The sequence below is a fragment of the Alligator sinensis genome, unplaced genomic scaffold (assembly GCF_000455745.1).
Source record: "Alligator sinensis unplaced genomic scaffold, ASM45574v1 scaffold588_1, whole genome shotgun sequence".
Taxonomy (NCBI): Eukaryota; Metazoa; Chordata; order Crocodylia; family Alligatoridae; genus Alligator; species Alligator sinensis.
Window position 1 is genome coordinate 1,503,784 of NW_005842244.1, and position 27,626 is coordinate 1,531,409.

At 40.4% G+C, this 27,626-nt stretch overlaps 1 protein-coding gene across 2 annotated transcripts in view; it reads left to right on the forward strand.

Annotated features, from left to right (window-relative positions):
• Window positions 1-6: 6 nt before the first annotated feature.
• Window positions 7-27,626, forward strand: part of ATG4C (autophagy related 4C cysteine peptidase) — a 35,163-nt gene continuing 7,543 nt past the window's right edge. The window contains exons 1-9 of one of the 2 annotated variants that reach the window (XM_025208673.1): window positions 7-254; window positions 8,052-8,182; window positions 11,036-11,119; window positions 12,895-13,128; window positions 15,032-15,362; window positions 17,239-17,309; window positions 18,867-19,003; window positions 24,617-24,695; window positions 25,358-25,434. In XM_025208673.1, the coding sequence (XP_025064458.1) occupies window positions 8,107-8,182; window positions 11,036-11,119; window positions 12,895-13,128; window positions 15,032-15,362; window positions 17,239-17,309; window positions 18,867-19,003; window positions 24,617-24,695; window positions 25,358-25,434 (1,089 nt within the window). In that variant the 5' untranslated portion in view covers window positions 7-254; window positions 8,052-8,106. Of the gene's footprint in view, window positions 255-5,965; window positions 6,842-8,051; window positions 8,183-11,035; window positions 11,120-12,894; window positions 13,129-15,031; window positions 15,363-17,238; window positions 17,310-18,866; window positions 19,004-24,616; window positions 24,696-25,357; window positions 25,435-27,626 lie in introns of those variants that run through there. The other variant, XM_006027462.3, reaches the window with a different exon arrangement.

The window sequence follows — 27,626 nt, forward strand, 5'->3', positions numbered from 1 at the left end:
GGTGTAGGGTCCTACCTCTTTCCCCTCCATCCAGGCCCTGGGCAGCCTGCACAGGCCTCCTCAGCTCGCCCAGGGCCCGGCGTCCTTGTTTTGAGCCGGTGCCTCGCTCCTGGTCCTGTTTCCTGGTTTTATTTGTCGGGTCGGTGTGTCCCCATGGGCCTCCCCTATTAACGGCGGCTTCATTTGCGATGGGCCCAGGATTGTACAGGCTCCCCTCAGGAGACGGGGCAGGCGGCACCTTGGAGACTAGCCGGGTCAGTGCGAAGCATGCGCCTCTGAACTGCCTAGCTGCAACACACCCCGCTTTCTGCGGGACTTGAGATGAGCTCGGCCGACCCCTTCCTCCCTCCTGCTTTGGCAAGCAAATTATTCATCGAGCTTGGAAAAGAGGCTCGTGCCTTGGGAGGGTCTGGCCTATTTGATGCGTGTTGGGAGTGTGGGACGTTGCCCACCACGTAAAGCTGAACGCGTCCCTTAATTGGGGGCTGCAGTGTGCCCATCGAGCGATTCAGCAGACGAAGAAAACGGGGATGGGAGCAAGGATCAGAGGTTCAAAACGAGTGCACTGAGGGGGGGAAAGAGCAGAGCTAGTGGGATAGCGTCTGCTGGCCCTCGAATGAGTCTGAGGACTGGACGCTGCTCAGTGAAACGTCCCAGAGATGCGAATGGACTAGGGACAAGAAAATGACCCTCCCCAGTCCCTGGTGTTGGGAGCAGTCAGGTTTTTTTTTTGGATATGCCCTTGAGGAAGCATGGGCCGAAGCCCACGAAGCACAACGATAAGCTCCCCTTGGTAGTGCAGGCCACTGAAGGGATATTGCTGATTCCTTGGGACAGCTCAAAGACAAAGCAGGGACGGGAGTGAGGGTCATAGGTTCAAAATGAGCGTGCTAAGGTGGGATACCGAGTAGAGTACACTGGACAGCGCCCACTGAGTCTTGAACGAGTCCAAGGAGCCACTGGACGCTACCCAGTGACACTGCCTGGAGACATGAATGGACCAGAGATAGGAAAATGGCCCTGCCATCCCTGGGGCTGGGGATAGTCTGGAGAACTGTTTTTTAATAATGTTAAGTCTCTATGGACTTGCACAGGCTCCTGGGAGGGTTCAGGTCCCTCATCAAGATCTGAACCCCGTTGTGCTCGTGGTCTATAGTTATGTTGCAGCGTAAAGGCTGATCTATGCTTAAGGACTATAGCTCCCAGTTGTTGGTTTGCGGTGAGACTTTTCTACCAACAGAGAGAAGGCCTGGGACAAACAGTTCCAAAGATATAAAATATTATACTGGTACCAGCACTTTTTGCAGCATTGTAACAGCATCCATACAGCTAAGGGAAGGTACAGATTTATGGTATGTTAAATAAGCAAGAGATGACATGCATGCAGCCTGTGTTAGGAGGATGAAAAGTACTAAAAATATGAATGCAGGGCTTTCCAGATGTGTCCCTCTGACTGCAGAATGCAATACGTGCTGTTTATAAGATCTGCACACTTACTCTCTGTTCTTCAAACACAAGTTTTAAAATTCTGCACAAGTGGATGTCAGGCCATGGTTCTCACCCGAAAGAGCTTCCCACTTGCTGCTGGTGAATGAGCAAAAGCAGAACTTTTCAGTACTTTCTGGAGATATTTTTAAGTTAAATACACTTAAGGTGCAGATGTGTCAATGTTGCACTTTGATTTTTTCTTCTTATACCAGTCCTATACCCTGTCTTCTTCATTCTGTGTTCTTTAGGACTTGTCAACTTTGTTCATAAACTGGCATGTAGCTATGGTGTGTTCTGAACAACTGCATAAAAATTGCAGCCAGTTGTTTGATTGTGTACCGCAAAAGAGAGTAGTTTCTCAGAACCATGGAATACTTACGAGCCTTAAAAAACTGCAGTGACACACTCCTGTTTCACGCTTTTGACAATAGAGTACTTGCTTTCAAATATGTTAGAGCTAACAAATCCCAGAAGAATCGGTAGTATCACCCTTCTTTATGTATAGAGACTAACAAGTTGAATTTGTAAATGCAGGACACTTCTCCTTCAACTGAAGGGCTAAGTGATAATTTGAAGCTGGGCAGAAAAAGCTCCTAAAGGTCCGTCTGTCAAAAAATTTTACTCAGTATTAAATCCTAAATAGATAAAATGTTCTGTCTTTGCTAGAGAAAAAAAGCTAGTTCTCTTCACCTGCCCTTCAAGGACACTACTCTGTGAATACCCTTTACATTTATCGGAGTGTAATTTATTGACTGTCTTAATGTGTGGTTATGGTTAGAAAAGTGACTCTGTAAAAATGACATCTTGGCATTCTATATTTATTTTCTGTCAATGACTTCTATATGAATTTTCCTAAGTGTCATCACTGCTTGGTTCAATCTCTCTTTTCTGAGAAACAAACTGGAGGTTTTGATTCTACCTTTACCTATAAACCCCCCCCCCCCCCGAATTCAGAATTTATCTAGTGATCTTTCTAGCAATGCATAAAGCAGAGAGTAGGTTAGTGTCTTGCTCTTCTATAGCTAAATTGGCTAATAGGAAAAACATTTTTGACCCTCCCCCCCCGAATAACTGGAGTTTGAGACCACAAGAGGCAGACAGACACCTATATGTGTAGAGTTATCTTCTGACATTCTACAGTGTCAAATTAGAGTAATAATATTTCTTACCAGATAATTTGCAAATTATCACAAAATTAGCATAAAAACATAGAACCTTATTTTTTAGTGTGGGGTTGCATCATGTCCTTGATATGACTTTCACACTGTCTTTTCCCTGATAATAATTACATTGAAATCAGTAAAGTTGCTGTCACGTCTCATACTGACACAAATGGGGCCCAATATTTTTCCCCAAAATGAAAGAAATGTGACTACTTTCAATTGATACCCTTTTAAGTAGTATACAAAATGGGGGAAGAAGTGAAGAGGGATAAAAAGGAAACTGTGCACAAAGGTGGCAGGCCTCTTTGAAAAGAAAGTGAGATTTCTGCTTCTCTTCAAAATACAGCTGTTTATTTTGAATCTGGAACCAGTCAAAGAGAGCTTGTATCATTATTGGTTTGCATGATGAGACCAAGGATTAGCCCAAATGTTCCTTGTCTTTGATTAAGAGAAAAGTAATTGAACCAAACCCCACCTGAAAAAGCAAATATTTCTCCGTTCTGTTAAACAAAACCACAACAACTGGTGTTCTTGTTACTTGTCCACGCAGTCTTATCTTTTCTTTCCTCATTTTGGTAATCTTTCCTCTTCCCCCACACCCCAAAAATGCAGCTGGTTCATCAACAGAAAGACTTTGAGCTGCTTGTCCCTCTTTATAACATTTCATTTACAGTGTTTCTGTTAATGCAGTAGATAATGATCCACTTCCAGGTTTGTGTGCCTGAACCAAGCGAAAACTGATACCCGAATCCTCTCTTCCTGCGGCTGACAAGGTTCTAGCAGACCATTCTGTTCATAGGGAAGGAAAAACAAGATAGGGCTTATGTGCCTGGGAGATGGTTCTTACTGTATTTTCTTGAATATAAGAAAACTGCCCAATAATTAGATTTTATATATGTAAAATTTATAGAGGTGCACTGATACATCAGTCTGTTGTATCGGCACCAATAAGAGGAAAATTGAAATTATTGGCGTTCAGCTTTTTCTGGCTGATGTGGCCGATAATGTCACCAATAAATGCCACATGCATGCAGCCAGGAATGCAGCTTTGCAGCTTGGAGAACAGCAACTGGCCAGCAAGTTTGGTGTGGGGGAAGGGGCAGGGGGAGTCACCAAAGTGAGGGAGGGAGTGGGGGGCCAGGGCTATGCTTGGGGTGAGTGGCAGCAGTGCTGGGAGGGAGTGGTATATGGGGGGCTACGGTGAATTTTGGGGTGACTAGCCCCACCTCCCAACACTGCCACCGCTTGCCCCACCCCTGCCCACCTGAAGCACAGTTCCAGTCCAGTCCTCCCACCAGGAAGAGGCTGGCCCCGAGCTCGCAGCAGGCAGTACGCCCTTGCCCTGTACACAGATCTGGGGAGCACATACCCTGCATGCCTCCCTTGGGGTGTGTGCAGCAGCGAGAGCTGCCTCTCTCTTTCCATCCCCTGCCTCCCCCCTGGATGAGCTGCCCACGACTCTGTCCTGTGCCCCACCCCATCCCACTCTGCCTAGCCCTAGTTCCACTTCCTCCCTCGCTGTGGGGGCCCAGATATGCCCCACCCCCCACTCTCCTTCCCTCCCCCACACCCTTTCCCCCCAACAGACTTACCAGCTGGATGCTGCTTTCCAAGCTGCTGGGCTGCATATCGGCAATTGGATTGGTATTGGCCGATAATCGCTGGTCAATAATTAGCCATCAGTATTGGCCCAGGAAATCTTTATTGGTGCACCCTTAATAATTTACAAATTTTGTTACAATTTTTCAGGTATACCTCCAATTTTTGGAGGTTTGACTTGAATTTGTCCCCCTCCCTCTGCTACAGCAGGGTAAATAAATCTGGTGGGTCGGGTAGCCCCCTTGACTTTTGCCCTCCATTCCCCCAGATTTCTTTCTCCTACAGCTCCTTCTCCCCTCCTTACTATCAGACCCTGCTCTCCCTAAGCATATGGAAGTGAAAGACAAATTTGAAAACATTTACCTTGAAATAATATACCTGTTATAATTTGCATGTAGGTAAGTTATAACAGGTACCCATAGGCTTAGTTCATCCAGAATTAATGTAGTTTACCTTTTTTTTTTTTTAAAGTGCTACAGGTTCAGCACTGGTACTCCATAAGCACACTTTTTACCTACTTATATATAGTACAAACTATGCATGACATTAGTCTAAAGCTAAAAGGCTCATGATTTACCATATACTTCATTTGGCTGGATCCTAGCAAAGTCAACAGCATTTCAAGCCATGGTGACCCCACAGCTCAGCTCTGTTCAGTATGTGTGTGTACTCTAGATATCCTGCACAAAGGATCTATGTGCTAATTAGCCACTAGTCATGACTGGAACTGCATGTTTCTGTCACAAGTCCTGGGATCCTCCAAAATTTATATGTAGATACAGTGCAGGGCAGCCTGGTCTGGCTTCACCTCACGAAGGGTGCGGGTCACACTAATCAAATGCGACAGGCTGAGGGAGGGGGCAACAGGGATTCTGGGTGAGCTGTTTGGGGTCTCCCGTTTGGTTTGCCAGATATTTAAGGCTGATGAAGAAACATGAATCATTGGAAATGGGAAAGAAGGGCACAGACAAGTTGCGGGAGAGAAGAGGAAATAGAAGTGTATTCAATAGAGGTGCACCGATATATCGGTGGCATATCAGATTGGATAAAAGGAACATTGACATAATCGGCTATTTTGGGCCAGTGTAGCCGATTAACGTCATTGATAAATGGCACTTGCATGTGTGCAGTTGCAGCATGCACATGGCCAGAAACACTGTCGGGCTGCGTATCAGCTACTAGATAGGTATCGACCGATATGACTGGTTAATAAGCAGCCTTTGGTATCAGCCAAAAAAGTCTCTATCGGTGTACTCCTAGTATTCAATGTAGTGGCTCACCATGATTTGAAAGAATCAGACTGAGGGGGCCTGCATGCAATGGGCACTACCATATATTTTATTCAGATGGGCTGCACTATCAGGTGTGGCAGGAGGTGGGTGTCAGGACTGGCCCCGGCCCTCCCACTACCAGCCTAGAATTGCAGCATCTCCAGGCCTGGTGCCAGTTCCATGTGGAGGGAACACACACCCATTTTTTAAGGGCCACACACACACATAAAAAGGCTCTCATCAGCATTTTTGGCACCAAGGGAGGGCCTGGTATTGTAGCACCTTCAGGCCCAGCGCTCATTCCCACAAAAGGTTCCCATCAGTATAGTTGCCCAATATGGACCATATGTTTTATAGTCATACTCAGTGTTAGGTGCATTTAATCAGCTTCATAGCTGGTTTCCATTTACTGAGCACATGGTGCTTTTGGCAGCAGTTTAATGATAGACAGTGTGTTTAATGAGGTTTCCTTGTATGCGAATATAAGATAAGGGTTTTTTTTCCCCATATCGGTTGGGGGGAAAAAAACCTCGTCTTGTATTCATGCCCTCAAATGCCAAATCCTAAAGGTCCTAGGAAATACAGTGCCTCTGCCCTTTGTCTATAATTGGCTTGGGAGCTCTGATATCTTGACGTCATGCTTCCATTGGAATTGTACTACTAAGACTTTTCTTGGTGTTAACTGCCATGTATTGAAACAAGTTTACCCAGAGTTGTGAAGGGAAATATAACACAGCGTAGTCCCTTCCCTATTTCTCTTTAGATCCTGAACCAATGGATCTTAATCCTTCATTGGTAAGGATAAAAGTGGCCCTTGGTTTTTATACTTTCTCTTAAAGTGAGAAAAGTGTATCCAGTGTCAGGTTGCTGTGTGCCCATATCTTAAGCTGATTCATTGTAATAGGAAGCTTTTTTGTTCATTAAAATGAGATGGAGTGAATGGCTTTCCTTGGCTTAAGGAGGCTGACAGTTGCAATGATGTACCTGCAAAGCTGACTAACAGTTTTTGAGCTCAGTAAAGTTTGGTCTTGCAGCAGTAGCTGTTCATCCTCTCAGCTACCTATTAATTTTTGGTCTGTTTAGCATGGGCAAAGAAATTCTCCTGAAACAAGCATTTTAAAATACATTTATTTCTGGTGAAAGGTGCCAGCTTGACAGCCATGGAAACTGAAGCTCTGTATTGGCAGAACATATGTAATATGGGCAGCAGTATTGCTCAGTAGCAACTTCCTTATTGATTAAGTGGCACTGATGAATTACCAAGGGAGTTCTCTCCAGTTGTTCTAGACGTCTTAGGAGAAGAAGAAAAATCATGTGAAGGTAATATGCAGCTTTTATATTCTATAAAGAAATAGAGGGGGCTAGAATTATTTTTACAGTGACTTACAGTTTGTGAAAGTGCCAACAAATCTGTGCTACATTTTGCATTGTTTGATTGTTTTTATTTCTTGAGGAGTTAGCAAGTAACTTTAAAAATAAAAGTGAATTAGTCTGCAGTGTAATGGCTGCTGCTTTTTTGCAAGAAGTCTAGCTATAGTGTTAGAGTGAGAGACACTTTCTCTTTTGTACAAAATGAAAGTAGAAAGAAAACTTTTATTAATGCTATGCATGCCATAATGAAAAGAAAAGAAAGAGGAAGCTGCTGTGCAGTGCTTGTGGAGGAAAGCAGCTGTGTGCAGTAGTAGGGAGTCCTGTATAAGTATATCTTGCTATACAGAATTACAAAGGTCAGAAGAAAATATTAACAGAATACTGTTGATTGATAAATGATTGTCTGTTTTAGGGGTTGGCCACATTTTTGAGTGCCAAAAACACTCATAACCTCAACTTGTAAGATGTTGGCATGCCGGGGCAGATGGTGGGGGACCTATGAGGGTCCTGATCCTTGTTGTGGCTGCACAGCCCCAGCCGTTCCCTGCTGTCTACCCTGAGGTGGGCATGCCAAGCAAAATGACTTCGCGTGCCATGCTCTGGCACCCATGCCAGGGGTTGCCTACCCCTGGTCTATTTCAATATATTTTATATTTAGTGCTCCTTACCCTGTATCCACCTTGGTTTAGAATGTCTCGTTTCAATCTAAACCCACCCATAACAGCTTTTTAAAAAGCATGATTTAGTTGCATGCGTTCAGAATCATAGTTGTGAACAAAACAGTCCGTATTCAATAATTATTCCTTTTCTTAAGACTCCAGGCATTCTCCTCTAACTACTGATTGGAATATGAGTTAACTTACGTGTGCCAGCGCAGTTTATGTTCTCACAATCACTTTGTTGTGCAGTAGAGAGCTGTTGGAGAACATTATATTTTATTTAGCTTTGCATGGTCATTTTATTGGTGTATATTTGGAATTAAATGTTTTTATAACTTATTCATAGAACATGTGGTTGTTTTTCAGTTCCTGGAAGTGGAAGATTCTGAAGGTTTATGACTGTTTCTGGTCACGTTAGGCTTAAGTACCTAAGTATGCTGGCGATATTATACACTGTGTACTCTGTGCCCACGGATATGTTTATATTTTTGTTTTTACAGTAACAGAATTTAGTATCTTCCAAGACAGCGATGGCTTTTTCTCTAAATTTTGAATATGGAAGCCACAGGAACAGATGAAGTAGAAAAGCTAAAATCAAAGTTTATGTCTGCATGGCATAACATGAAATACAGTAAGTAAAACAGTGAGTGAAATCCTTGTATCAGTGAAATAAATGGGTGTGTCCCAAATGACATTATTGAGGCCATAATTTCACTCAGGGAGCATTCTCATTTAAACATTTTAATTAAAAATGTAACATGGTCTTTGAAATCAATGTCAGTCATAAGCTTAACATCTGAGTAAACGATCTTGTTTAGATTGTCTCTCCAGTGAAATTTGAGGATCTCCTTTTTTCAGAGTTCAGACAGTTGCTGTATCAGAAGAAGAGCCTGTGGGAATAAACACAGGTGACATGACTTGTGTATGGCCTTAAACAGAGATATTACAGAATATCAACAAGAGCAATTTTGGTCATGTTTTTTTAAACAAAATTAGGACCTTGGGTAAAATTCAGGCTCCAGTTAAGAGCTAAGTTATGTTCACATTGGTAGTGTACTTTTCTGAAACTGTGCATAACTAAAAATATGATCAAAAGACAACAGTTAGCTTTTTAATGGTGAACTCCCAAACCCTAATGAGACTTCACCCTCTTTTCCTTCAGGCTGGAGGCAGCTCAAATATAACAGTGGGCTTCTGAATAATGTTTGTTTAATTACTCATATCAGGCTTGTAGAGATGCTCCAAGACATGGGTGGGAAAGATGTTTTTTTCCTTTAAAATAAACAAAGAAACTAGGAAATTTAGTGGTCATAACCTGTGATTCTTATTAGTCAAACAGCTTCCACTTAAGAAGAATTTGGGCCTAAATGTGAGAAATGGTTAATGCAGTGTTTTAATTAGGGGTGCACCAGGAGACCTGGCAGAAGAGCAAGCAGGAGGGGGCAGCAAAGGAGGTGCTCTCATACTTCCTGAGAAACCAGAGCAATCAACTGGTTACCTCAGTGCCTACACACGAATGCACAAAGCCTGGGAAACGAGCAGGAAGAATTGGAACTTGGGCAGCAGTGACCACAAAATGGGCAGCAGTGACCACGAGATGATAGAGTTCAGGATCCTGAGGAAAGGAAGGATGGCGAGCAGCAGAGTAAGGACCCTGGACTTCAGAAAAGCAGACTTCAACTTGCTCAGGGAACTCATGGACAGGATCCCCTGGGAAGCCAGTCTGAGCAAGAGAAGAGTCCAGGAGAGCCAGCTGTACTTTAAAGAGGCCTTACTGAGAGTGCAGGAACAAACCATCCCGATGCAATGGAAGACCAGCAAGTATGGCAGAAGACCAGCTTGGCTTAGCAGGGAACTCTTCAGTAAACTAAGTCACAAAAGGGCAGCTTATAAGAAGTTGAAACTTGGACTAATAACTAGGGAGGAGTATAAGAGCATTGCTCAGGCATGCAGGGATGAGGTCAGGAAGGCCAAAGGGCAATTGGAGTTGTAGCTGGCAAGGGATGTGAAGGGTAACAAGAAGCATTTCTACAGCTATGTCGATAGCAAGAGGAGGATTAGGGGAAGTGTGGGTCCCTCACTGAATGGGGGGAGGCAACTTTGTGATGCAAAAAAGGGTGAAGTGCTCAGTGCCTTCTTTGCCTCAGTCTTCACAGGCAAGGTCAGCTCCCAGACTGCTGCACTGGGCAGCACCGTAGGGGTGCATGAAACGGGCCGTATTTAACTGGATTCGGATTCAGCCTGAATCGGGGATAATGGCATACGGGGCTTCATTGGTAGGTATGTTGCTAGTAGGTCAAAGGAAGTGATTATTCCTTTCTATTCAGCATTGGTGAGGCCACATCTGGAGTACTATGTTCAGTTTTGGGCCCCCACTACAGAAAGGATGGAGACAAATTGGAGAGAGTCCAGCAGAGGGCAACAAAAATGGTGAGGGGAGTTGGGGCACGTGACATGTGAGGAGAGGCTGGGGAAACTGGGCTTATTTAGTGTGCAGAAGAGAAGACCGAGCGGGGATTTAATAGCAGCCCTCAACTACCAGAAGGGGGGTTACAAAAAGGATGGAGCTGGACTGTTCTCAGTGATGGCAGATGACAGAACAAGAAGCAATGATGTCAAGGAGCAACGGTGGCTGCACGCATGCATGCGGTGTCTAGGGACCCCGCCCAGAAGGCATATTATATTTATTGATACATTATCAGCTACACTGGCCAAAAAAAGCCGATAATGTTAATTTTCCTTTTATTGGTGCCAGTCCGATATGGCACCGATATATTGGTGCACCTCTAGTTTTAATTAATATTAAATATTCAAGTTAGGAAGTGTTAACATTAAGACAAGTCCCACAACTTTAATTTGATCCCCCTGAAGTTATGTATTTCTTTTTCATTATGTTTCTCAGTGTAGTAAATAGATGTTAGAGTTCTAACGGCAAATTAACTTGGTGACTTTGCACATAGGCAGTATTTTTCTATTCCTTTTTTAAAAGAGCATGCAATTTAATCTTGTAACTTGGAGCATACAATAAGACCTGCTGGATGTGCAGTATGGCTTTATTAGGACTGCTGTTGGAAGTCTGTCTTTGTGTTTTAACAGAGTACCTGGAAAATCATGATCATAATCATTTTCTTGGTAGAGGCCATGTCATGCTCAGTTCATGCAAAAAGGTAGAGTTAACAGAAGTTTGGTCTTCTGAATTTCCTGCCTTTTTAGTGCTTACCTGTACAATATTAAAATTGCAATAATATCTTGCACCTTTAATCTGGAGGTGATATTGTTATCTTGAATTATTTGCATACAAATCCATTCCAACTTCCTTAAAAAAAATGGAACCTGTTTTCATTATTTTAAAGAAAAAATCAAATACCATAATGTTATCCATAACATACCATAATGTTTCTATTAGTTTGGGTGATTTTAGCACAATTAAATGCTTTTGAAATAGCTCAATCACAAATTATCTTGTTTTCTTTGTCTCTCTTAGGTTGGGTATTGAAAACAAAAACTTATTTTAGTAGAAATTCTCCAGTGTTCTTGCTGGGAAAATGTTATCATTTCAAATCTGATGGTGAGTACAGAAGATTTAACTAGCACCCATCCCATTTTGACAAACTCTATTAATATATTAATATATTTGTAATTATCTACCATTATCTTTATTAATAGATTATTAGAATTCACTATTTTAATATAAGAATACATTCTTCAGTTAGGTTTCCCAGCCTTCCAACTTGCCACATTCCATGCTGCATGTGCAGACCAGATAAAACACCTATTGCCAGTTCAGCCTTCAGTTCTATCATTTCTGCAGATAATTCTCTTGCCAGTAAAATTGGGTGTTAATTAGGGGTGCACCGATAGAGACTTTTGGGGCCGATACCGATAGCTGATTTTTAAGAAGGCATATTGGCTGATACCGATCCGATTTCCAATACCAGCCTGACAGCTTGAAGAGCTGTGTGCAGCTGGTAAGTCTGGTGTGGTGGAAGGGGATTGGGGTGTGTGTGGGGCCAGATCAAGGCCCCTGTGGTGAGAGAAGAGTGGGGCAGGGGCTGCCCAGATGGTTGTGGGACGGAGCTGTGGCTTGTCTGGGGGGGGCAGGGAGGGGGGAGGAGAGGGGCAGCTCCCGCCACTGCATGCCACTCATCTGGGAGCCGCTGGTCCAACAGTTCATCCGGTGCTCATCCAGGAGGTCATGGGAGGATGTGTGCCTCTGGATATGTGCGGGGCGGGCTGCGGCCAGGGCTGCACCAAGCTCTTCCTGGCGGGATAGGGTTGGGCTCTGGGCGGGCAGTGGTGTTGGGGGGTGGGGGGGGCTGCAGCCACCCCAAAATTCATTGCAGCCCCCTCCCATCCCCTGTGTCCCAGTGCTGCCATCTCATGTCCTGAGCCCAGCCCCACCCCACAGATCCAGGGACACATGCTCCCCCCCATGCCCTCCTGGATGAGTGCTGGATAAGCTGCCAGATCAGCAACTCCCAGACGAGCGGCGCACAGCAGCGGGAGCCTCCCCTTGTCTGTGTCCTGGGAGCTCATGGGACACTCATGGGACCCCCCCTCTTCCAGACAAGCCATGGCTCTATCCCGCACCCGCCCTGCAGGGCAGCGCTTGCCCCAGCCCCACTCCTTCCTCATTGCGGGGGCCTTGATCTCCTCCCCCCACCCCCACGCCCCTTTTCTTCCCCCTCCTCTTCCACCACGACAGACTTAACAGTTGTATGTGGCTCTCCAAGCTGCCTGGCAGTGCTCCTCACTGCCTACATGCTGTGCTGCAGCAGCACTCATGCACGTGCCATTTATTGGCCAAATTATCGGCCATATCAGTCCGATTTCCAATACAGATAATTTTCTTTATATCAGTGCCAATCTGATATTAGATCAATGTATCGGTGTACTTCTGGAGTTAATGCGTACTGTTTGCAGCTATCTTCATATCCCTGAATGAAATTTATTCTGTGAACTCCTTATGAAATATTGGTAATACCGATGTGAAGTAGCACCTTTGTTAACAGTTTTCTAATTGATTTCCCCCATGCAAATTTACCCTTAAATTGAAGCCTTTTTTCAGCAAGCTTTTCTCATTTTGATTTTTTTTTAAATTTGCCGGAACAAAGCAACTGTGGTCTTAGAATGGTCTTCTGTCAGTTGATAGATGCCGACTGAATCCTTCATTGTATTTACTCCTTATGTCTCTCAAGTTTTCCTTCCTGTTGAGGAGGTGATGGATTCTTCCATTGGCTTCCCATTTTTCCTTGATAGTAATATAATCTTACTGTCATTATATATAAAGAAAAGTCCTGTGCTGATTAATTGCAAAGTTAATATTGTGCAAATATCTTACAGAACCCAGTGAAGCTTTTCCAGATGGCTCTAGTTGTGATACTTTCAACAAAGCAAGTTCAGGAAATGTAGAAGAGTTTCGTAAAGACTTTATTTCTAGAATATGGCTAACCTACAGAGAAGAATTTCCTCAGATACAGGGATCTGCATTGACAACAGACTGTGGTTGGGGCTGTACACTGAGAACTGGCCAGATGCTGCTGGCTCAAGGGCTTATGCTTCATTTTCTAGGTAGAGGTAAGTATACCAGTTAGATACCACTTTTGTATGTGGCAACAGGTAGCCTCAAGCAGCCAAATGTAGGTGTGTTTTGCTTTGTAAGTGGTAAAGGAACATGCACTAACCTGCCCTCATTGCTCTTATTCTTAGCAGGACAATTTTGCAATATAAACCAAGAGCCTGTCTATACTGCAGAGCTATTTCTGCTACAGGTATGACAACATATATAGTTCCCTAATGGAAATGTAACCTGTTCTGGCAGCAGAAATTGTGTGCAATGATTTTGCTGGAGAGGTAGATGCAATTTTTTTTTCACACCACACTAGGCAGGTCTACACAAGAGGCTTAATGTGCAGAAGACTGATTGTACTGCTCATTAGTGTAGTGGGCAAAACCTGTGCTAATGCACAGTAGAATAAGTCTACTGTGCATTAACGTCACCACAAACCTGTTAAACTAATGCTCTAGTGCCAATTACGGTGCATTAAGTTAGCACCTGTCATTACAGTACTAAACTTAATGCGCTGTAATTATGGCATATTAATGAACGTGTAGACATGCCCAGAGAGAGAATTCTGTATTAAGACGTAATTGTGTGCCAAATTCAGAAGAATTGTGGAAAACCTGGGCATTTATGATGCTGCCTGCTACTTGCAATAGTTAAAAGTTTTGGTTTTGGCTAGTAAAGTACTATGGCCACCTCTTTTTTTCCTCTGTGAAATACTTCAGTTTGTTTCAGCATGAAGTACCTGAAGCGTTTAGTTTCTTGCCCTGTATGTTCTTCACAGGTGTGCTTTTTGTTACCATTCTGGGGTTACCTGATTTTGCCCTGCAAAGAATTTTTTTTTCAGAAATACAGCTTACTGAGCAAAGATGCCTCTGCTTGTCGTTGGTGCATTCCTTGTAAGCCTCCCCAGTGTAGTTATAGTATCTCAATCCCTTGTCATTGCCCTAATTCAAGGAATTGTTTGGAACTGTCAGGAGATTGAGGTTTAATATGAACTGCAAAATTCTGACAGCATGTTTAGGTTGGAAAATCCTAAAATCCTACTCCCAACCATATATATGCAACTCTGCTAACAGATGAAGGCACTTACTGTTTTTGGGGAGTGGCTATAGTGACACAAAAATAGCCTTATGCCACCTTATACCATATTTCCACTAAAGGGGTTTGTTATGCTAACTGTGGCAGCCGCATAGTGCAGACAAGCCTGAAGAGTACACTGGTAAGGAAAGTGTTTATTATTAATTTGACCTGCTAACCATCATCTGTGTGTAAATGGTTTATAAGATGAACTGTACAGGAAGCATAGTACTCAAAAAGTGGACTGGGAAGTGTTTTGCTGTAATGTTGATTCATGAAACAAGTCTGTCCTCTAGTCTAGATAGATCTTAAGATTTCATAGTTATTTGTGAGATCAGTTGAGCTGTTCTGCTGACCTTTTTGACTAAAGTGTATTTCAGTTGCTTTTGTTAGGAAGAATGTGTCACTATTCACATAATTCTTCCACAAACTTTTCTAAGACCTGATGAACAAGAAGGAAGTGCTAGTTTGATTTGGATAACTATCAGTCAGTCCTTTCTGCATGTATTTAATAGTTAACTCACTGAATTTATAGTATGTAAATGGCCAAGACTGTGAAGTTTATTATACCTTCTCTTGTAAAAAATCCTGCTAATACAAATGGCTAACAAAAAATTGACTTTTTTATTTATGCTGAGGAATAGGCAAAAGTTAAAGACAGCAAACTCAATTACAGTAGAAAAATGTGTTCTTTGCTTTGATCTTATCAGTGGCATTTGCAGCTACATATGTAACGCACAGATTATTGCTTTTAGTAAAAATTAACATTTTTATACAAAAAAAAGTTAATATTAAGAGGCAGCATAAAATTCAAGTAAAAAAAAAATTCTGCTGCAGCCTGGACCTGGCCAGATGCATTGGACATAGAAAATATAGACTCTGAATCATGGACAAGCCACACAGTAAAAAAGCTGACTGCATCATTCGAGGCATCACTTACAGGAGAGAAGGAACCCAAGGTCCTGTCAACTCATCATGAGGGATCACTAAAGAGAAACCGTGATGAAAGTGAAATGAGAGATGAAGTTTATCATAGAAAAATAATTTCTTGGTTTGGAGATTCTCCACCAGCATCTTTTGGCTTGCATCAGCTGATAGAATATGGAAAGAAGTCAGGAAAAATAGCTGGAGACTGGTATGGGCCTGCTGTTGTAGCACACATTTTAAGGTAAGAATATCTCTTTAAATTATTCTTTATTGTTTCCACTGTCTTAAGTGTTACAGGAGAAACATTTAGAAATGCCTGGAGATTTCTTCATATTAATTGGACGCCTAACCATTAATTATTGACTCAGTAACATGTCTGTCACCAACAATTTAGGAGCGTTTTTCAGAGATAGGAACGGAAATAGCAGTCATTTCAGGAACTGAAGTATGAGCCTGTGCCCAAACCTTGTTTCAGAAATAAATGACTTTCCTATTTTCCTCTACTCTGGGCAGCAGGAGTCCCAAGGTCTCCTCGAAACCTGGGCTTTAAGTAGGCCTGCCTTTAATGAAATGTTCTAAAAACTAACCACTCTTTCAACCTTGGAACATGCATAACATTATAGATTTTTTTTATACTGTAACCTGGGGGCTGTAATGTACTGATAGTGTAATGAAATGTCAGAGCTAAAATTGATGTTTTCAGCATTTCTTTGCACACATCAAATTCTTGTGAAACTGTAAATGTATGGGACTATTAATATTATAATTATATCATAGTAAAAGTAAAGGGTCTGTGACATTCAGTATGGGTAAAAAAAAAAAAAAAATTCGAAAGTCAGGTTTCTCTATACCGTATGCCTTTAAATGCCATTTCTTTGAATGCTACTGATTTTGTTTTTTATAGTCTTATGTTCTAGGTGGGTCCCAGTTTAGCTATAAACTGAATAATTAATAAGTCACCTAAGCAGCCAAAGTCAGAGTTCAGGTATAAATGTTCTACATTTATATAGATGCTAGAATAATTTGATACTTTGATATACAAGTATACTCATCTTTAATGAGCCTACATTGAAATACTACTGTGTGTACTCTGACAGGTGAAGGTTATTTATGCGTTTGTTTGTCATGCTTTCCTCACGTGCTAGATAACTGACATTGTGAGGAATATTTTTTTGTGAAATTAAAAAAAAATACACTCTATTTTGCAAAAATATAATTGGCTTCAGGACTCGCATGCTCCATTCAGACTTCCCTTTCCATCGAATCCAAATGAGATTTAAGCAAGGTAAAGCTTTCTTTTTCTAGAGCTCCCTATCCTTATTATTTCAGTGCTGAGAATGTATAGCTCTCCCATAACTTGAGAATGACTATATTAAATGATTCCTCAAAATATATTGTGAAATAAAAGGATAGTGACCATTTAATGCAACCACGTATCAGAAGTCAGAGGCTAACCTTCTATTTTGAATGGTTTAATTTCTTTACAAATTTTGTCCATGATTGATGATCATGCTTCAGACTATCGACATATATTCTCTTTTTAGTTTTTAGATCCATTACTCTTATTCTTTTGAGGCTAGTTTAGTTGTGTAATTATTTTTTAAAAATTTCAGTGAAACCTTGAAGCTGATCAAATGGTGAGTTTTGTTTTAATAGGTAGCTGAATCTAATTTTGGGGTCGTTTTGTGAGCTTAAATCAGTTTGCTCTGAGTGATTTTCTTTGAAGGCTAGTTTTGTCATAGTTGAAAGACTGAACAATTATTAAACCTTAAAGAAGTTAGTTGATGCAGCAGTGTTCACTTTGGTTTATTTAATTTGCATTTATAGCATTCTTATTGTAGTTTTCTGAACAGCCTCCACTTTCCTCACTACTTAGGGAGGCTCTTATTACACACCATGCAAGGGACTGGGACAAAATCGGCATGGGAAACACTAAAATAAAAAAACTTAGTAAGAGAATGAGGGAAGAAAAAGGGATGATAGAAAACTGATTTTTTTAAATGTTTTGCTTTTAAACCAAAATAGTATTCACTCTAAAAATGAAGGGCTTGAATTCAATTTATGCATAATATCTCCACAATCAATACTCTATCAAATATTCTTTTTTTTGTACTTAGAAAAGCTGTTGAAGAAGCAGGAGACCCTGAGTTACAAGGAATAACTGTCTATGTTGCTCAGGACTGTACAGGTAAGTGATGTGGCTATGGTGGCTTCTGGCACTTTTTAAATGTTTCACTTATGCTTTTCAATTAGCATTCATCCACAGCAACATTAAGTGATTTCCAAAAGGAAACATAGACATTAGAAAGAACTTTTTATATTGTATGTTGGGGAATTGGATAGTGAAAGGTAACTTTTGCTTATGTACCAGCATTTTTGATAGGTTGTATCGTTGATTTTTTTTTTTTCTTTAAGGATCAAAAATAGTAACTAGAGAGTTTGATAAACTGCTTGTTTCATGGCTGATTTAAATAATGGAACTTGAAAGAGAGTTTGTAAATTCCTTTTATCTTGTAATCAGCTTGATGTGTATTTCACTTCCATAACTTTATTGGGTCTAGGGAGTTAGCTGATTTCTGTGGGACATACTGATTCAAATAAATTAATAAACTGTTTTGTACCCCTCCTTCTCTCTCTTTTTGAGAGAGACTGATAAGAGTATTATTGCTTTTTTTCTAAGAATAAAGTTACATTCTCGTTCCCTAAAAAATTCCCTTAGAGATCAAAGATGTGGGTAGTACAGTCAACTAGATACCATGGCCACCTTTCTTCTGTTCCAGCATTGTATATAGGAATTCTCCAGAACACAAGTGGTTTTGAAAACATCAGTTATCACAGGCAGAGTTGGTATTAAAATTTGGGTCAAACCAGGAGCAGAGGTGATGAGACAAACCAAGCACAACAAAACTCAGCAATGACAACTTTGATAACTTTAGCTTTCAAATAAAGCAGAACGTGTTACTTCTCCAGTAGTGCTTTTGTTATGATATAAGCAATTGCATAACATCACGGAAATGAATGACATTCCTGTGTCATAGTGATAGTGATACTCCATTTAATTGTATGTTGCAAACCAATTTCTTTGTTTATGCTAGGGTTCATACCTTGAAGTTTTAAACTTGAGAATTTCAAAATTCTGATTTCTGTTGCACATGTGTTTTTTTTCTATTATTTTGCATGGTCTTAGGTTGAATTGCATACAGTGATGGTGTTAATTGCATTTTTGTTTAATTAAGATTCTAATACAGTACTGTTTTGGTGTCTGACAATGCACATGAGTGCTTATTTAAAACAATTATTGTCTTTGAATATTTTTTTAAAGATATGTAAATATTTTTATTAGTAATAGGCTTTAAAATTGCCTAATTGTGGGATTAAGGCTCAAATTATCCTCTTAAAATGTTTAGAAGAAATGCTCCTCTGTTTCCATAACTTTCTTATATCTTCAAACTAGTTTATTCAAACTACTAAAAATCAGTAGTGTAACAGATCATTCTAGAAAATGCCCCTTAAAGGGTAAGACGCACATAACTGTAGCTCTTAAAAGAGTTTTTCAGGAAGTGTGTTTTATGTGAAAAGAGTGTACATTTTAAAGCTGTACAGTTTTACTTCATCCTAATTAAATAATGTAATCTTACAGACGTGCAGTATTTTGTAAAAGATAGTATATTTCTGCTTTAAAAATTGCGTGGGTATTTCATGAAACCTCAAGCATTTTCATACTTTTCATATGTCTTATTTTCAGTTTACAATTCGGATGTTGTTGATAAGCAGTGCTCTTTTATGGGCTCTAGTACTGGAGATACAAAAGCTGTAATTATATTAGTTCCTGTACGACTTGGTGGAGAGAGAACAAACATGGACTACTTAGAGTTTGTAAAGGTATGAAATGAGAGTTCAATCATTTTTTTAAACAGTAGTGCTAGATGATTTGAAAAGATACTCCGGGATGGTAATCTTCTGTCTATTAACTGTATGGTGGTGATTTTACAGTTGCAGGTTGTAAAGTCTGACTTTACAGGTTTTAAATTTCACTATTACAAGATCAGACATAATTGCAGAGCACATGATGTCCCATGATAAAGTGGTGGTAACTATTCTATTCCTAAAGTGGCTACCTGAAAAGACACCGATTCAGTGACTCAAAAAGCTATTTAGTTGCCTGCAGTATTCCATTTGTGCCATCTTAAATGAACTTTAATACCAACTTGCATTTTTAAAATGTAGAATCAAACACCTTAATTTGTTTTCAATTTTTTTAATCTTTTAGTGGTAAATTATTGAAGATTGCCAATTGCAGTGACAGCTCTTTTCTCACTTTCCCCCCTCATGTTATAATTTATTAGCGGTTATCATGACATCGGTAGTCATTTCATTAGCTGGAGGATAGGATGCCTGCTTCCAAAGGCAATGATACAGAAGGAGGGAGGCCTGCCTAATCATAGTAACACAGCTCTAACCAGACAAATTAAGAAACACTTAGGCTTTTTATAACTGAATGTTTAAAGATTAGTCTCTAAAAATACTGGATTTTGTCATGCTGATGAACTCCTTGAGCATTCTTGGGTAGTTCTTCCCCTCAACTAGGACAACTTGCTTAACCCTGCTCTTTTGTCTTTACAACCCTATCATTCATCACTCAGCACACTCCCTTGGAGCCCTGCTTTAGAAATTCTTAAGATTGAACAGTTTAAGAAGCTGTTTAGTAGCACTGACAGAATCAGAAAGACTGGCTCTTCTGTTACATCACCTGTTTTTTCTGGCTCTTGGCTATCGCTTGCATTTTATTTCTAAGTTTCAGAAAAAATTATGGAGATATTTTATAGTAAAGCAGGACAGAACAGTGAAACCTTTTATTTAAAGAATGAAATATGAAGTAGCTTTTCCTTCCTGCTTCTTTTCCTTGTGTTTCCAGATGGTTGGTTTTAGAAGAGCTTTTGTTTTGACACCGTACAACAAGTTGGCAACATGCAGACCCGATGCAGATGAACTCTCTTCCAGTAACAGCATTGCTGTGGAAAAGCATTTGAATCAGTCTGACTTGAGTTCAGAGCAATACTTGGTATCTTTGTAGGATACAAGCATAGGCTGCTATTGCAGCTTGCACTTATTTGCACAGGAGTTTCTGAGCATGTGAAGTAACTGTTTTTACAAATTCGTGTTGACTATTGTCTTGGAGAGAGTCTGTAAAGGTTTTTCAGCCTAACAATACAAATCCAGGTCACTGGTGCAGACACAGTGTGTACTGTCAGAAGAACTTCTTTGGCTGATATAAATTTTGTCTACTTGAGTGAAAGTTGCTAGGTTGGCTATGTTGGTTAGCTTTGTCATGTAGGCCTGACTTTACTGAGGCTCTTCGTCTTGTATATCCAGAATACATGCAGTCTTTTGCAGATATTCATTACTGAGGCTGAAAGAAGGCGGCCTTCAGTTATACACACTGGTCACTATTTCCAGCTCCGTTATTCATGAGAAGTGACCCAATTGTGTAAATTTAAAATATTTTGACATCTGCATTTTTTTAAAGTAATTTTTTTTTACAGATTTGATGTTTGTGGATGACAGTTGTTACTTGAATTAATATAATCTCTTTATACAAGAAAGTGTGCCCAAGATAGGCTAACCAAAGTTATGTTTTTCATAAGTCACTCTTGTTTACATTTTTGCATCACTGGCATAGGTTGAGTGTATATGGCCTTAAACTGTTTTTTCCCTCTTTTCTGCGATTTGTAGGCAGGTTTTATAATGCTAAATCATCAGAAATGCCTCTTGGGGTTTTTTTAGCCCTCATGAATATAAATATGCATGTGGTGCTTTTCTTTTACCCATTTAACCACTATGATTCTGAAGTTGACTCGCATGTTATTAACATCTTAGTTTAGGATTGTGATCGTTTTGAAAGTGCTGGTACTTTGTTGTTTTAAGGCCAGAGGCTTGTTTGGAGAGAATTGTCAGTGGTTAGATGACAGTCATGTAATGTTCTTGCCATTAGTAGTTAACCCCCTAGAAAAGATGACATAATAGGCCACCAACAGATTCTAGTAGCTCCTGTGGTAGTCATTTTGGGTTGAACAGGAGACCCATTCTTGATGTTACAAAATGGACTCTGCAAGCCCATTCATAGCATCTGATGAAGGAAGTTGTTGCCTATGAAAGCTTACACATTTCCAACTGAGTTAATTTCAAAGGTGCCAACCTGCCTTGCCTTCTGCCATTTCTTAACTTGCCATACAGTGTGGACCAGAAATGAAGACTCCAACTCAAGCCAGTACTACACCACAAGACCTTCATGATATGAAGTTGTTCAGTCATCAGAATAATTAATGGCACCATATTCTAATCATGTTAGAAACTATGTTTGGAGTTATCAAAAGTATTCAGCATTAGTTGAATTCTGCTGCTCTTATAGCAGTGGGATGACATGAAGGGATAGTATGCTGTGTCAGGACTGAGTGCTTGTGAAAAATCCCACTTAAGTTCCATAGGATACCTGGGATATGATTAGTTAGTTGAAAACCCTGGGATTTTCTCTGACTTGAATAGAATTAGTGAGGTTTCCCTCCTCCCCCCTTTTCTTAGGGGAGAGTAGTACTACTTCCTTTATGGAGCATACTTTGATAGGATTGATCAGAGCCCCCCAGGTTGTGGGCAGGGCTACCCAGATGTGCATTCCTCTTATTACTAAGCAATACTTGCATGGTTAGCTCCCTGTCTCAAATACCTAAAATATTTTTACTACTGTACATTTTTTAAAAGAACCTCTTAATTTTAAATTGGCCCTATTGTAAGTCTTATGTGTTACTGTGAAGGTATAAGCCCTGATTAACTGTAAATTAATATTGCTGCCTTAGCAAACTGTTATTAACTGTGAAAGGAGCAGTGCAGGTAACTCATTTGTCAAGACATCCATGAAAGCTGTCTGAAGTAGCAGTTTTATCCTTTTTCAATTAAAAAGCTTTCTAATAATCTGTTTAAATCTCAAGGAAATTTCTTTTTTATCTAGTTTTCATTTGTTACCTTCATCCCTTACTTAATGCAATGTTGAAATGGCTGTCTTTTAATGTATAAAGTATATCTCTGAGCCTAGTTGGCCTCTCCTCAACCGTGAATGTGTACACTGACATCAGTTTTCAAAACGTGGTGTGTAAGGGATCAGACTTGGGGATGGATGGGTGGTTATCTTGAAAAGAATTTTTGGCCTGGAGGAATACATGACTGATATTCTCTGTTCTTTTGCTGCTGGAAGATAAGCACCCACCATGCACATCCTTACCTTGTCCACCTAGACTTGTACATCCTTACAGAGGAGGGGCCAGGTGTGGTCAGTGGGCTGCAGCTGCTTCAAAGAACAAGTAATCTTTGGCTGTGTCTATATTAGGGGTGTTTTATCAGTGAAGATCAACAGTGATTCATTATACTGGCAAAGTGCTCTTAGTGTGGATCCAGCCATTATGGCAAAGCTATGTTTTGTACAGGTTTAGCAAACCCTTTTCCCTTCCTGAACGAAATAGGCAATACCAGTGAAATCACAGTTTTGCCGGCGCAACTGTGTACACACAGTTTGGGGGTCGGACTCGATGATCTATTGAGGTCCCTTCCGACCCTAACATCTATGAATCTAGCCAGCACTACTACATTGGTCAGTGGTCACACCTCTCATGCCTTAGGTGAATGTAGCTATGATGGCAGAAGTCTGCAGTGTAGAATAGGCATAAGTAACTGGAGAACAGCACGCCCATACTACCCATATCTCAGTAGAACTGAGAGAGAAATAATAATACTGCTATCTCTTTTCATACAGAGAGGGATGAGAGGCAAGGGCTGGGCAGCAGCTTGTACCACCTTTCTCCCAAGAATCTGGAGCACTTTTTGGAAGTAAAAGGAGAAGTATCCTTCCTTCAGGAATGGAAGACTCAAAGGAGGGAAGGGAAACCCAGGAAGAGCTACATGCAACTTCCTCCCAGCATTTGCTTTCAACATAGAAACCATGAAGAAGAATGGAGATACGTTGCTGTTTTCTTCCTTTAAAAATGCTGAAAAAAGCAAAAGCAATGCCCAGGGAGTCCAGAGCTGCCTGGCTGTGATCTCCTCCCAAGGTCAGGAAAACAGACCTTATGATGAGAGGCTGAGAGCTATGGGACTCTTCACCCTGGAAAAGTGCAGGCGCAGAGGCGATCTGATGGCCACCTATAAGTATATAAGGGGTGCTCATCAGGATCTGGGGGAACGTGTGTTCACCAGAGCGCCCCAAGGGATGTTAAGGTTGAACGGTTATAAGCTCCTCCAAGAACAGTTCAGGCTGGCCGTAAGGAAGAACTTCTTTACTGTTTGAGTTCCCAAGGGCTGGAATAGCCTGCCATCGGAGGTGGTTCAAGCACCTACTTTGAATGCCTTCAGGTGAAATTTGGATGTTTATCTTGCTGGGATCCTACAATCCCTGCTGACTTCCTGCCTTTTGGGCGGGGGGCTGGACTCAATCTTCTAAGGTCCCTTCCAGCCCTAATGTCTATGAAATCTATGAAACTTACGCTTTTCCCAGATCCAGCTTTTTGGGGAGGAGTTCCAGGTACTCCTCAGAGTCCTTTTTGTCTGCTGTCTAACAAGAAAGGGGGGAGTCTTTCTTGTTTGACTCCTCCAGTTTCCTACATAGGAACGACACATGAATTTCTGCCCAGCCTTGCTGTTTGCCTCTTTTAGTTTGCGTGAACTGACACAGATTGATACATCAATGGAGGGGGAGATTGTCAGCGACCCTCCTGCCTTGAGCAGGAGGATGGACTAGATGACCTCCTGAGGTCTCTGCAACCTCAACTTTTTTATGATTCTATGAGAGGGAGATTAAGAGGAGAAACAGATGTGCCTTTCTACTCTCCCCATTCCCTTTTAAGGCTGCTGCTCTTAGAAGTAACTGTAACCTCTTTAGTTGCTGCTGCCTCAGCTGGCTGCCGTCCCTGCCATGTCAAAGTCTATCTGGGTGGACAGGAAAGGATGGGGCTGCTAAACAGAAAAATATGTGTGAGCCGTCTACGGTGACTCTAATGTGTATGACATCACAGTTCTTGCTTTCTTGCTCTGACACTGGGAGTGCTGAAGGTACATCCTTTTTGAATGCCTGCTGGAGTCAGGCCCCCAAAGTAACAGCATTTACATAAAAAGCATGATCTTTAAAAGGAACGCCCCCCCGATGGTTCTTATGCTTGGTTTTGGTTTTCAAGCCCTTAAAATTTTCTCCACTATTAAAAGCTGTTTTCAGAAGTGAAAGACAAAGTTTCTTGTATAGAAGTTGCATGATTCCTGGAGTGAGGTCTTTCAGAAAAACACAGACTCAGTAAAATTGCTAAAGTTGGCAACAAAGTGGTGCTGCTATAAGTAGTAATTCTCACTTTTAAAGGTGATGGTCAGAAAAAATAAGATGAGTAAAGCCTCACCAAGTTACTTTAATTATGCACGTTCTCTTAAACTTTAAATCTGAATTATTTAATGTTCTGTTGGCAGGGAATTTTAAGCCTTGAATACTGTGTTGGTATTATTGGTGGCAAGCCTAAGCAGTCATATTACTTTGCTGGATTTCAAGGTTAGTGTTTTAATAAGATATGTCTTTTTAGTGTTTTTCTTTTAAGAGTTAGAAAGTTAATATTGGACCAGGGGGAAGGAGAATGATTAAAATAGCAAAATGAGTACCCTATTAATTCATCATATCCACCAAAGTCCAGTCATTTGTCATTTGCCTCATATAGTAATTGGATTCTGTAAAATGTACATTTAATTTCCTTTGTTGCATAAACAAGGCATAATTTATCTGTTTCACCAAACTTGAGAAACCTTTGCTGTTACTGTCTGGCAGTTCTTATTTACATATTTACTTTTTACCAGTTTAAGTGGTGCTAGTTGATGCTCAGATGACAAGCAATATGTTCTTCCTGTCAGGATGAAGTAGCATGATACATTTTTCATATGCAAACTCCAGAATATAATTGTGTGTTTGTAAAAGTAATTTTATCACCAAAAATTAAATGACAGTCTCATCACTTTATAAAAATTCTGCTTATACAAGCATATTTGATTATGCAAAAGTTAATCTGTCCTGCAAAAACCTATGCTTCAGTCAATGAATATCAGTCTGGCAAGCAGTTACTTGCTGGGTTTTTTTCAGCTGTTCTGCATAGAAATTGGATTGTAAGCAGTGTAATAATAAGGTGTTTTTTGAATTACTTGTCTTCTGTTTTGTCCTTGTAGATGACAGTTTGATTTACATGGATCCTCATTACTGCCAATCTTTTGTAGATGTCAGCATAAAGGATTTCCCTCTTGAGGTAGTATGGATAAAGAGCTGGCACTGTTTTTTTCCCATATGAATCAAACACTAATTATTTAGAGGTGTTCTAGCTAGCTGCATCTTTATGGTTTTACAGTTGCATATTATTTATCAAACAAAAGTGGCCAAAGGTTAAATACTTGATGTGTAATTTTAATTTATTGTATAATTATTACTTCATTTATCTTGTCTGTAACTTGTTATATACCAGAAAACCTCTACAAATATATGATGACCCCACTAAGTAAGTTTCCATTAAAGAAAGCAGGCAGTACAAAGAAAAACATTATATTTGAATTATTTTTACTTTTTAAATTTGAGGCTGGAATGAAGACGGTTCACACAGTAGTTTAACTAGGGCAAGATGACTGGGGCAGCTGTTCTGAGGGGAGGGAAGCAGCTGCCATTGCAGCCTCACGATTGTGCCAGTGGCATGGCAGCAACGAGAAGTCACTGCTGCCCCAACGTGTCGCAGCTGCCCTAGGTACCCAGCTGCCTTGTTACGCCTCTGGGCTCACAGAGAGAGAGTGAGCAAGCATGTATGTGTGTGTGTGTGCGTGTGCCTGTGTTTGAACACACCCTATTGTTCAGGTGATGTAGGGGTCTAGCCTTGCTTGGATACAAATGTACCCTGTGCCTCTTTGATGAGGATTTTTCACTACTTTGCCTAGACAGACGAGGAGCATTTCTTTTTAAGTGTAATTGTTCTTAACTACTTACGAGTCATTCCATTTTGCGTCTTAACTTTCAAATTTCTAAAGCTATAATAATGAGATTTTTTATTCTAATGACTTTTACTAATGCTGTCCACACTGTTCCTTTTAATAGGTTGTTAAATTATTATTTCAACTCAAATTACCTCTGTGGATCAGTAGTTTTCAAGGCCTGAACACACCTTGAAACCAACCTGTAGTTGCTGTGTGGTTTGTTTTTTTAGCTGTGGCATGCTTGGTCCTTCTGGTTATAGTTAATGCACCTTGTCAGGCTCTGTCTAGGTCTCGGAAAATCAGACTTGTTTTTATAGTACTGTTTCTCCCTTGTCTTCCCCCCCTTCCCAAACAACATACATTGAAAAGAAATGTAAAACCAAGGATAGATGTTGAAGAACTCTATTTACAATCAGACTGAAAAATTATAATAGCTTCAGTAGGATGTACTGAATATTCCCGATTCTCATATTAAGAGGTATTCAGGAAATAGCTTCAGCCTTTTCTTTTTGTTCCTTTTATGCCCAACCCTTACATAACAATCTAGCTTTCTCTAACTAATGCTTTATTGGCCATGAAACCTAGCAGGTGCGTGATCCTCTTGACTTATGGGAACCAACTATGAAGGGATCAGGCCTGTGGATCAGAGGGACTCTATAGAGTGCAATTCTTAACACTACAGCAATTTGCTAAGTTAAACATACCAAACCTAAAGCAGGACTTCACCAAACCATGGCATATTTGCAAAGGGATGGGCATTTTACTTCCTTCATAATAATTGGCTCCAAGAAGATTCTGTGGTTGTGGTATCACCAGCATAGTACATGCTGTGATAAAAGTTTGTAGCAGAGCCTTGCATCAGAGTCTAGGAGGGAAATATTAAGATCACATATTGTGAATAGAGCTCTTCATCTTACAATTGGAGAATTCAGCACCTGTGCTATAATTGATGGAATTTAGTTAAATTAAAAACATGAATCAAATGGTTTGTAACAAAGTCTGCAGCTTAATTGTAGCCCTAAAGCTACCACTGCTATATAATAGATTATATGTGGCTTAAATTGAGAGTAAAGCAGGAATTTGTTCAATTTTCTTGTCTCTTTCTATTGTGTATAAAGTTCAGGTAACATACTAATCTCAAAGTAGGAATTTGTTAAAGTCAGTCATAATTTCTTAATCAAAATACCGTTGGAGTGTGTTTAGCAAAACAGTTTAGATACTTCCAAGTGTTTATTAACATGAATAAATCAAATTTTAAAACTTGGGACTGGTTTGAAGCAATAACAAACTTATGTTTAATGTTTACCTTAATGAGTACAGTGTAGTGCCTGAGTCTCAAGTTCATGCTAGAAAATGAGATGTTCTGGATTGAAAAATAAGTGTGTCTTTTTTTTTTAATCAAAAGGGGAAAATGTTCTGTACTTAAATATTCCCTATTTTATAAATACCCGTTTGAGATCTTTCAGATGGAAGTTGGTATAAG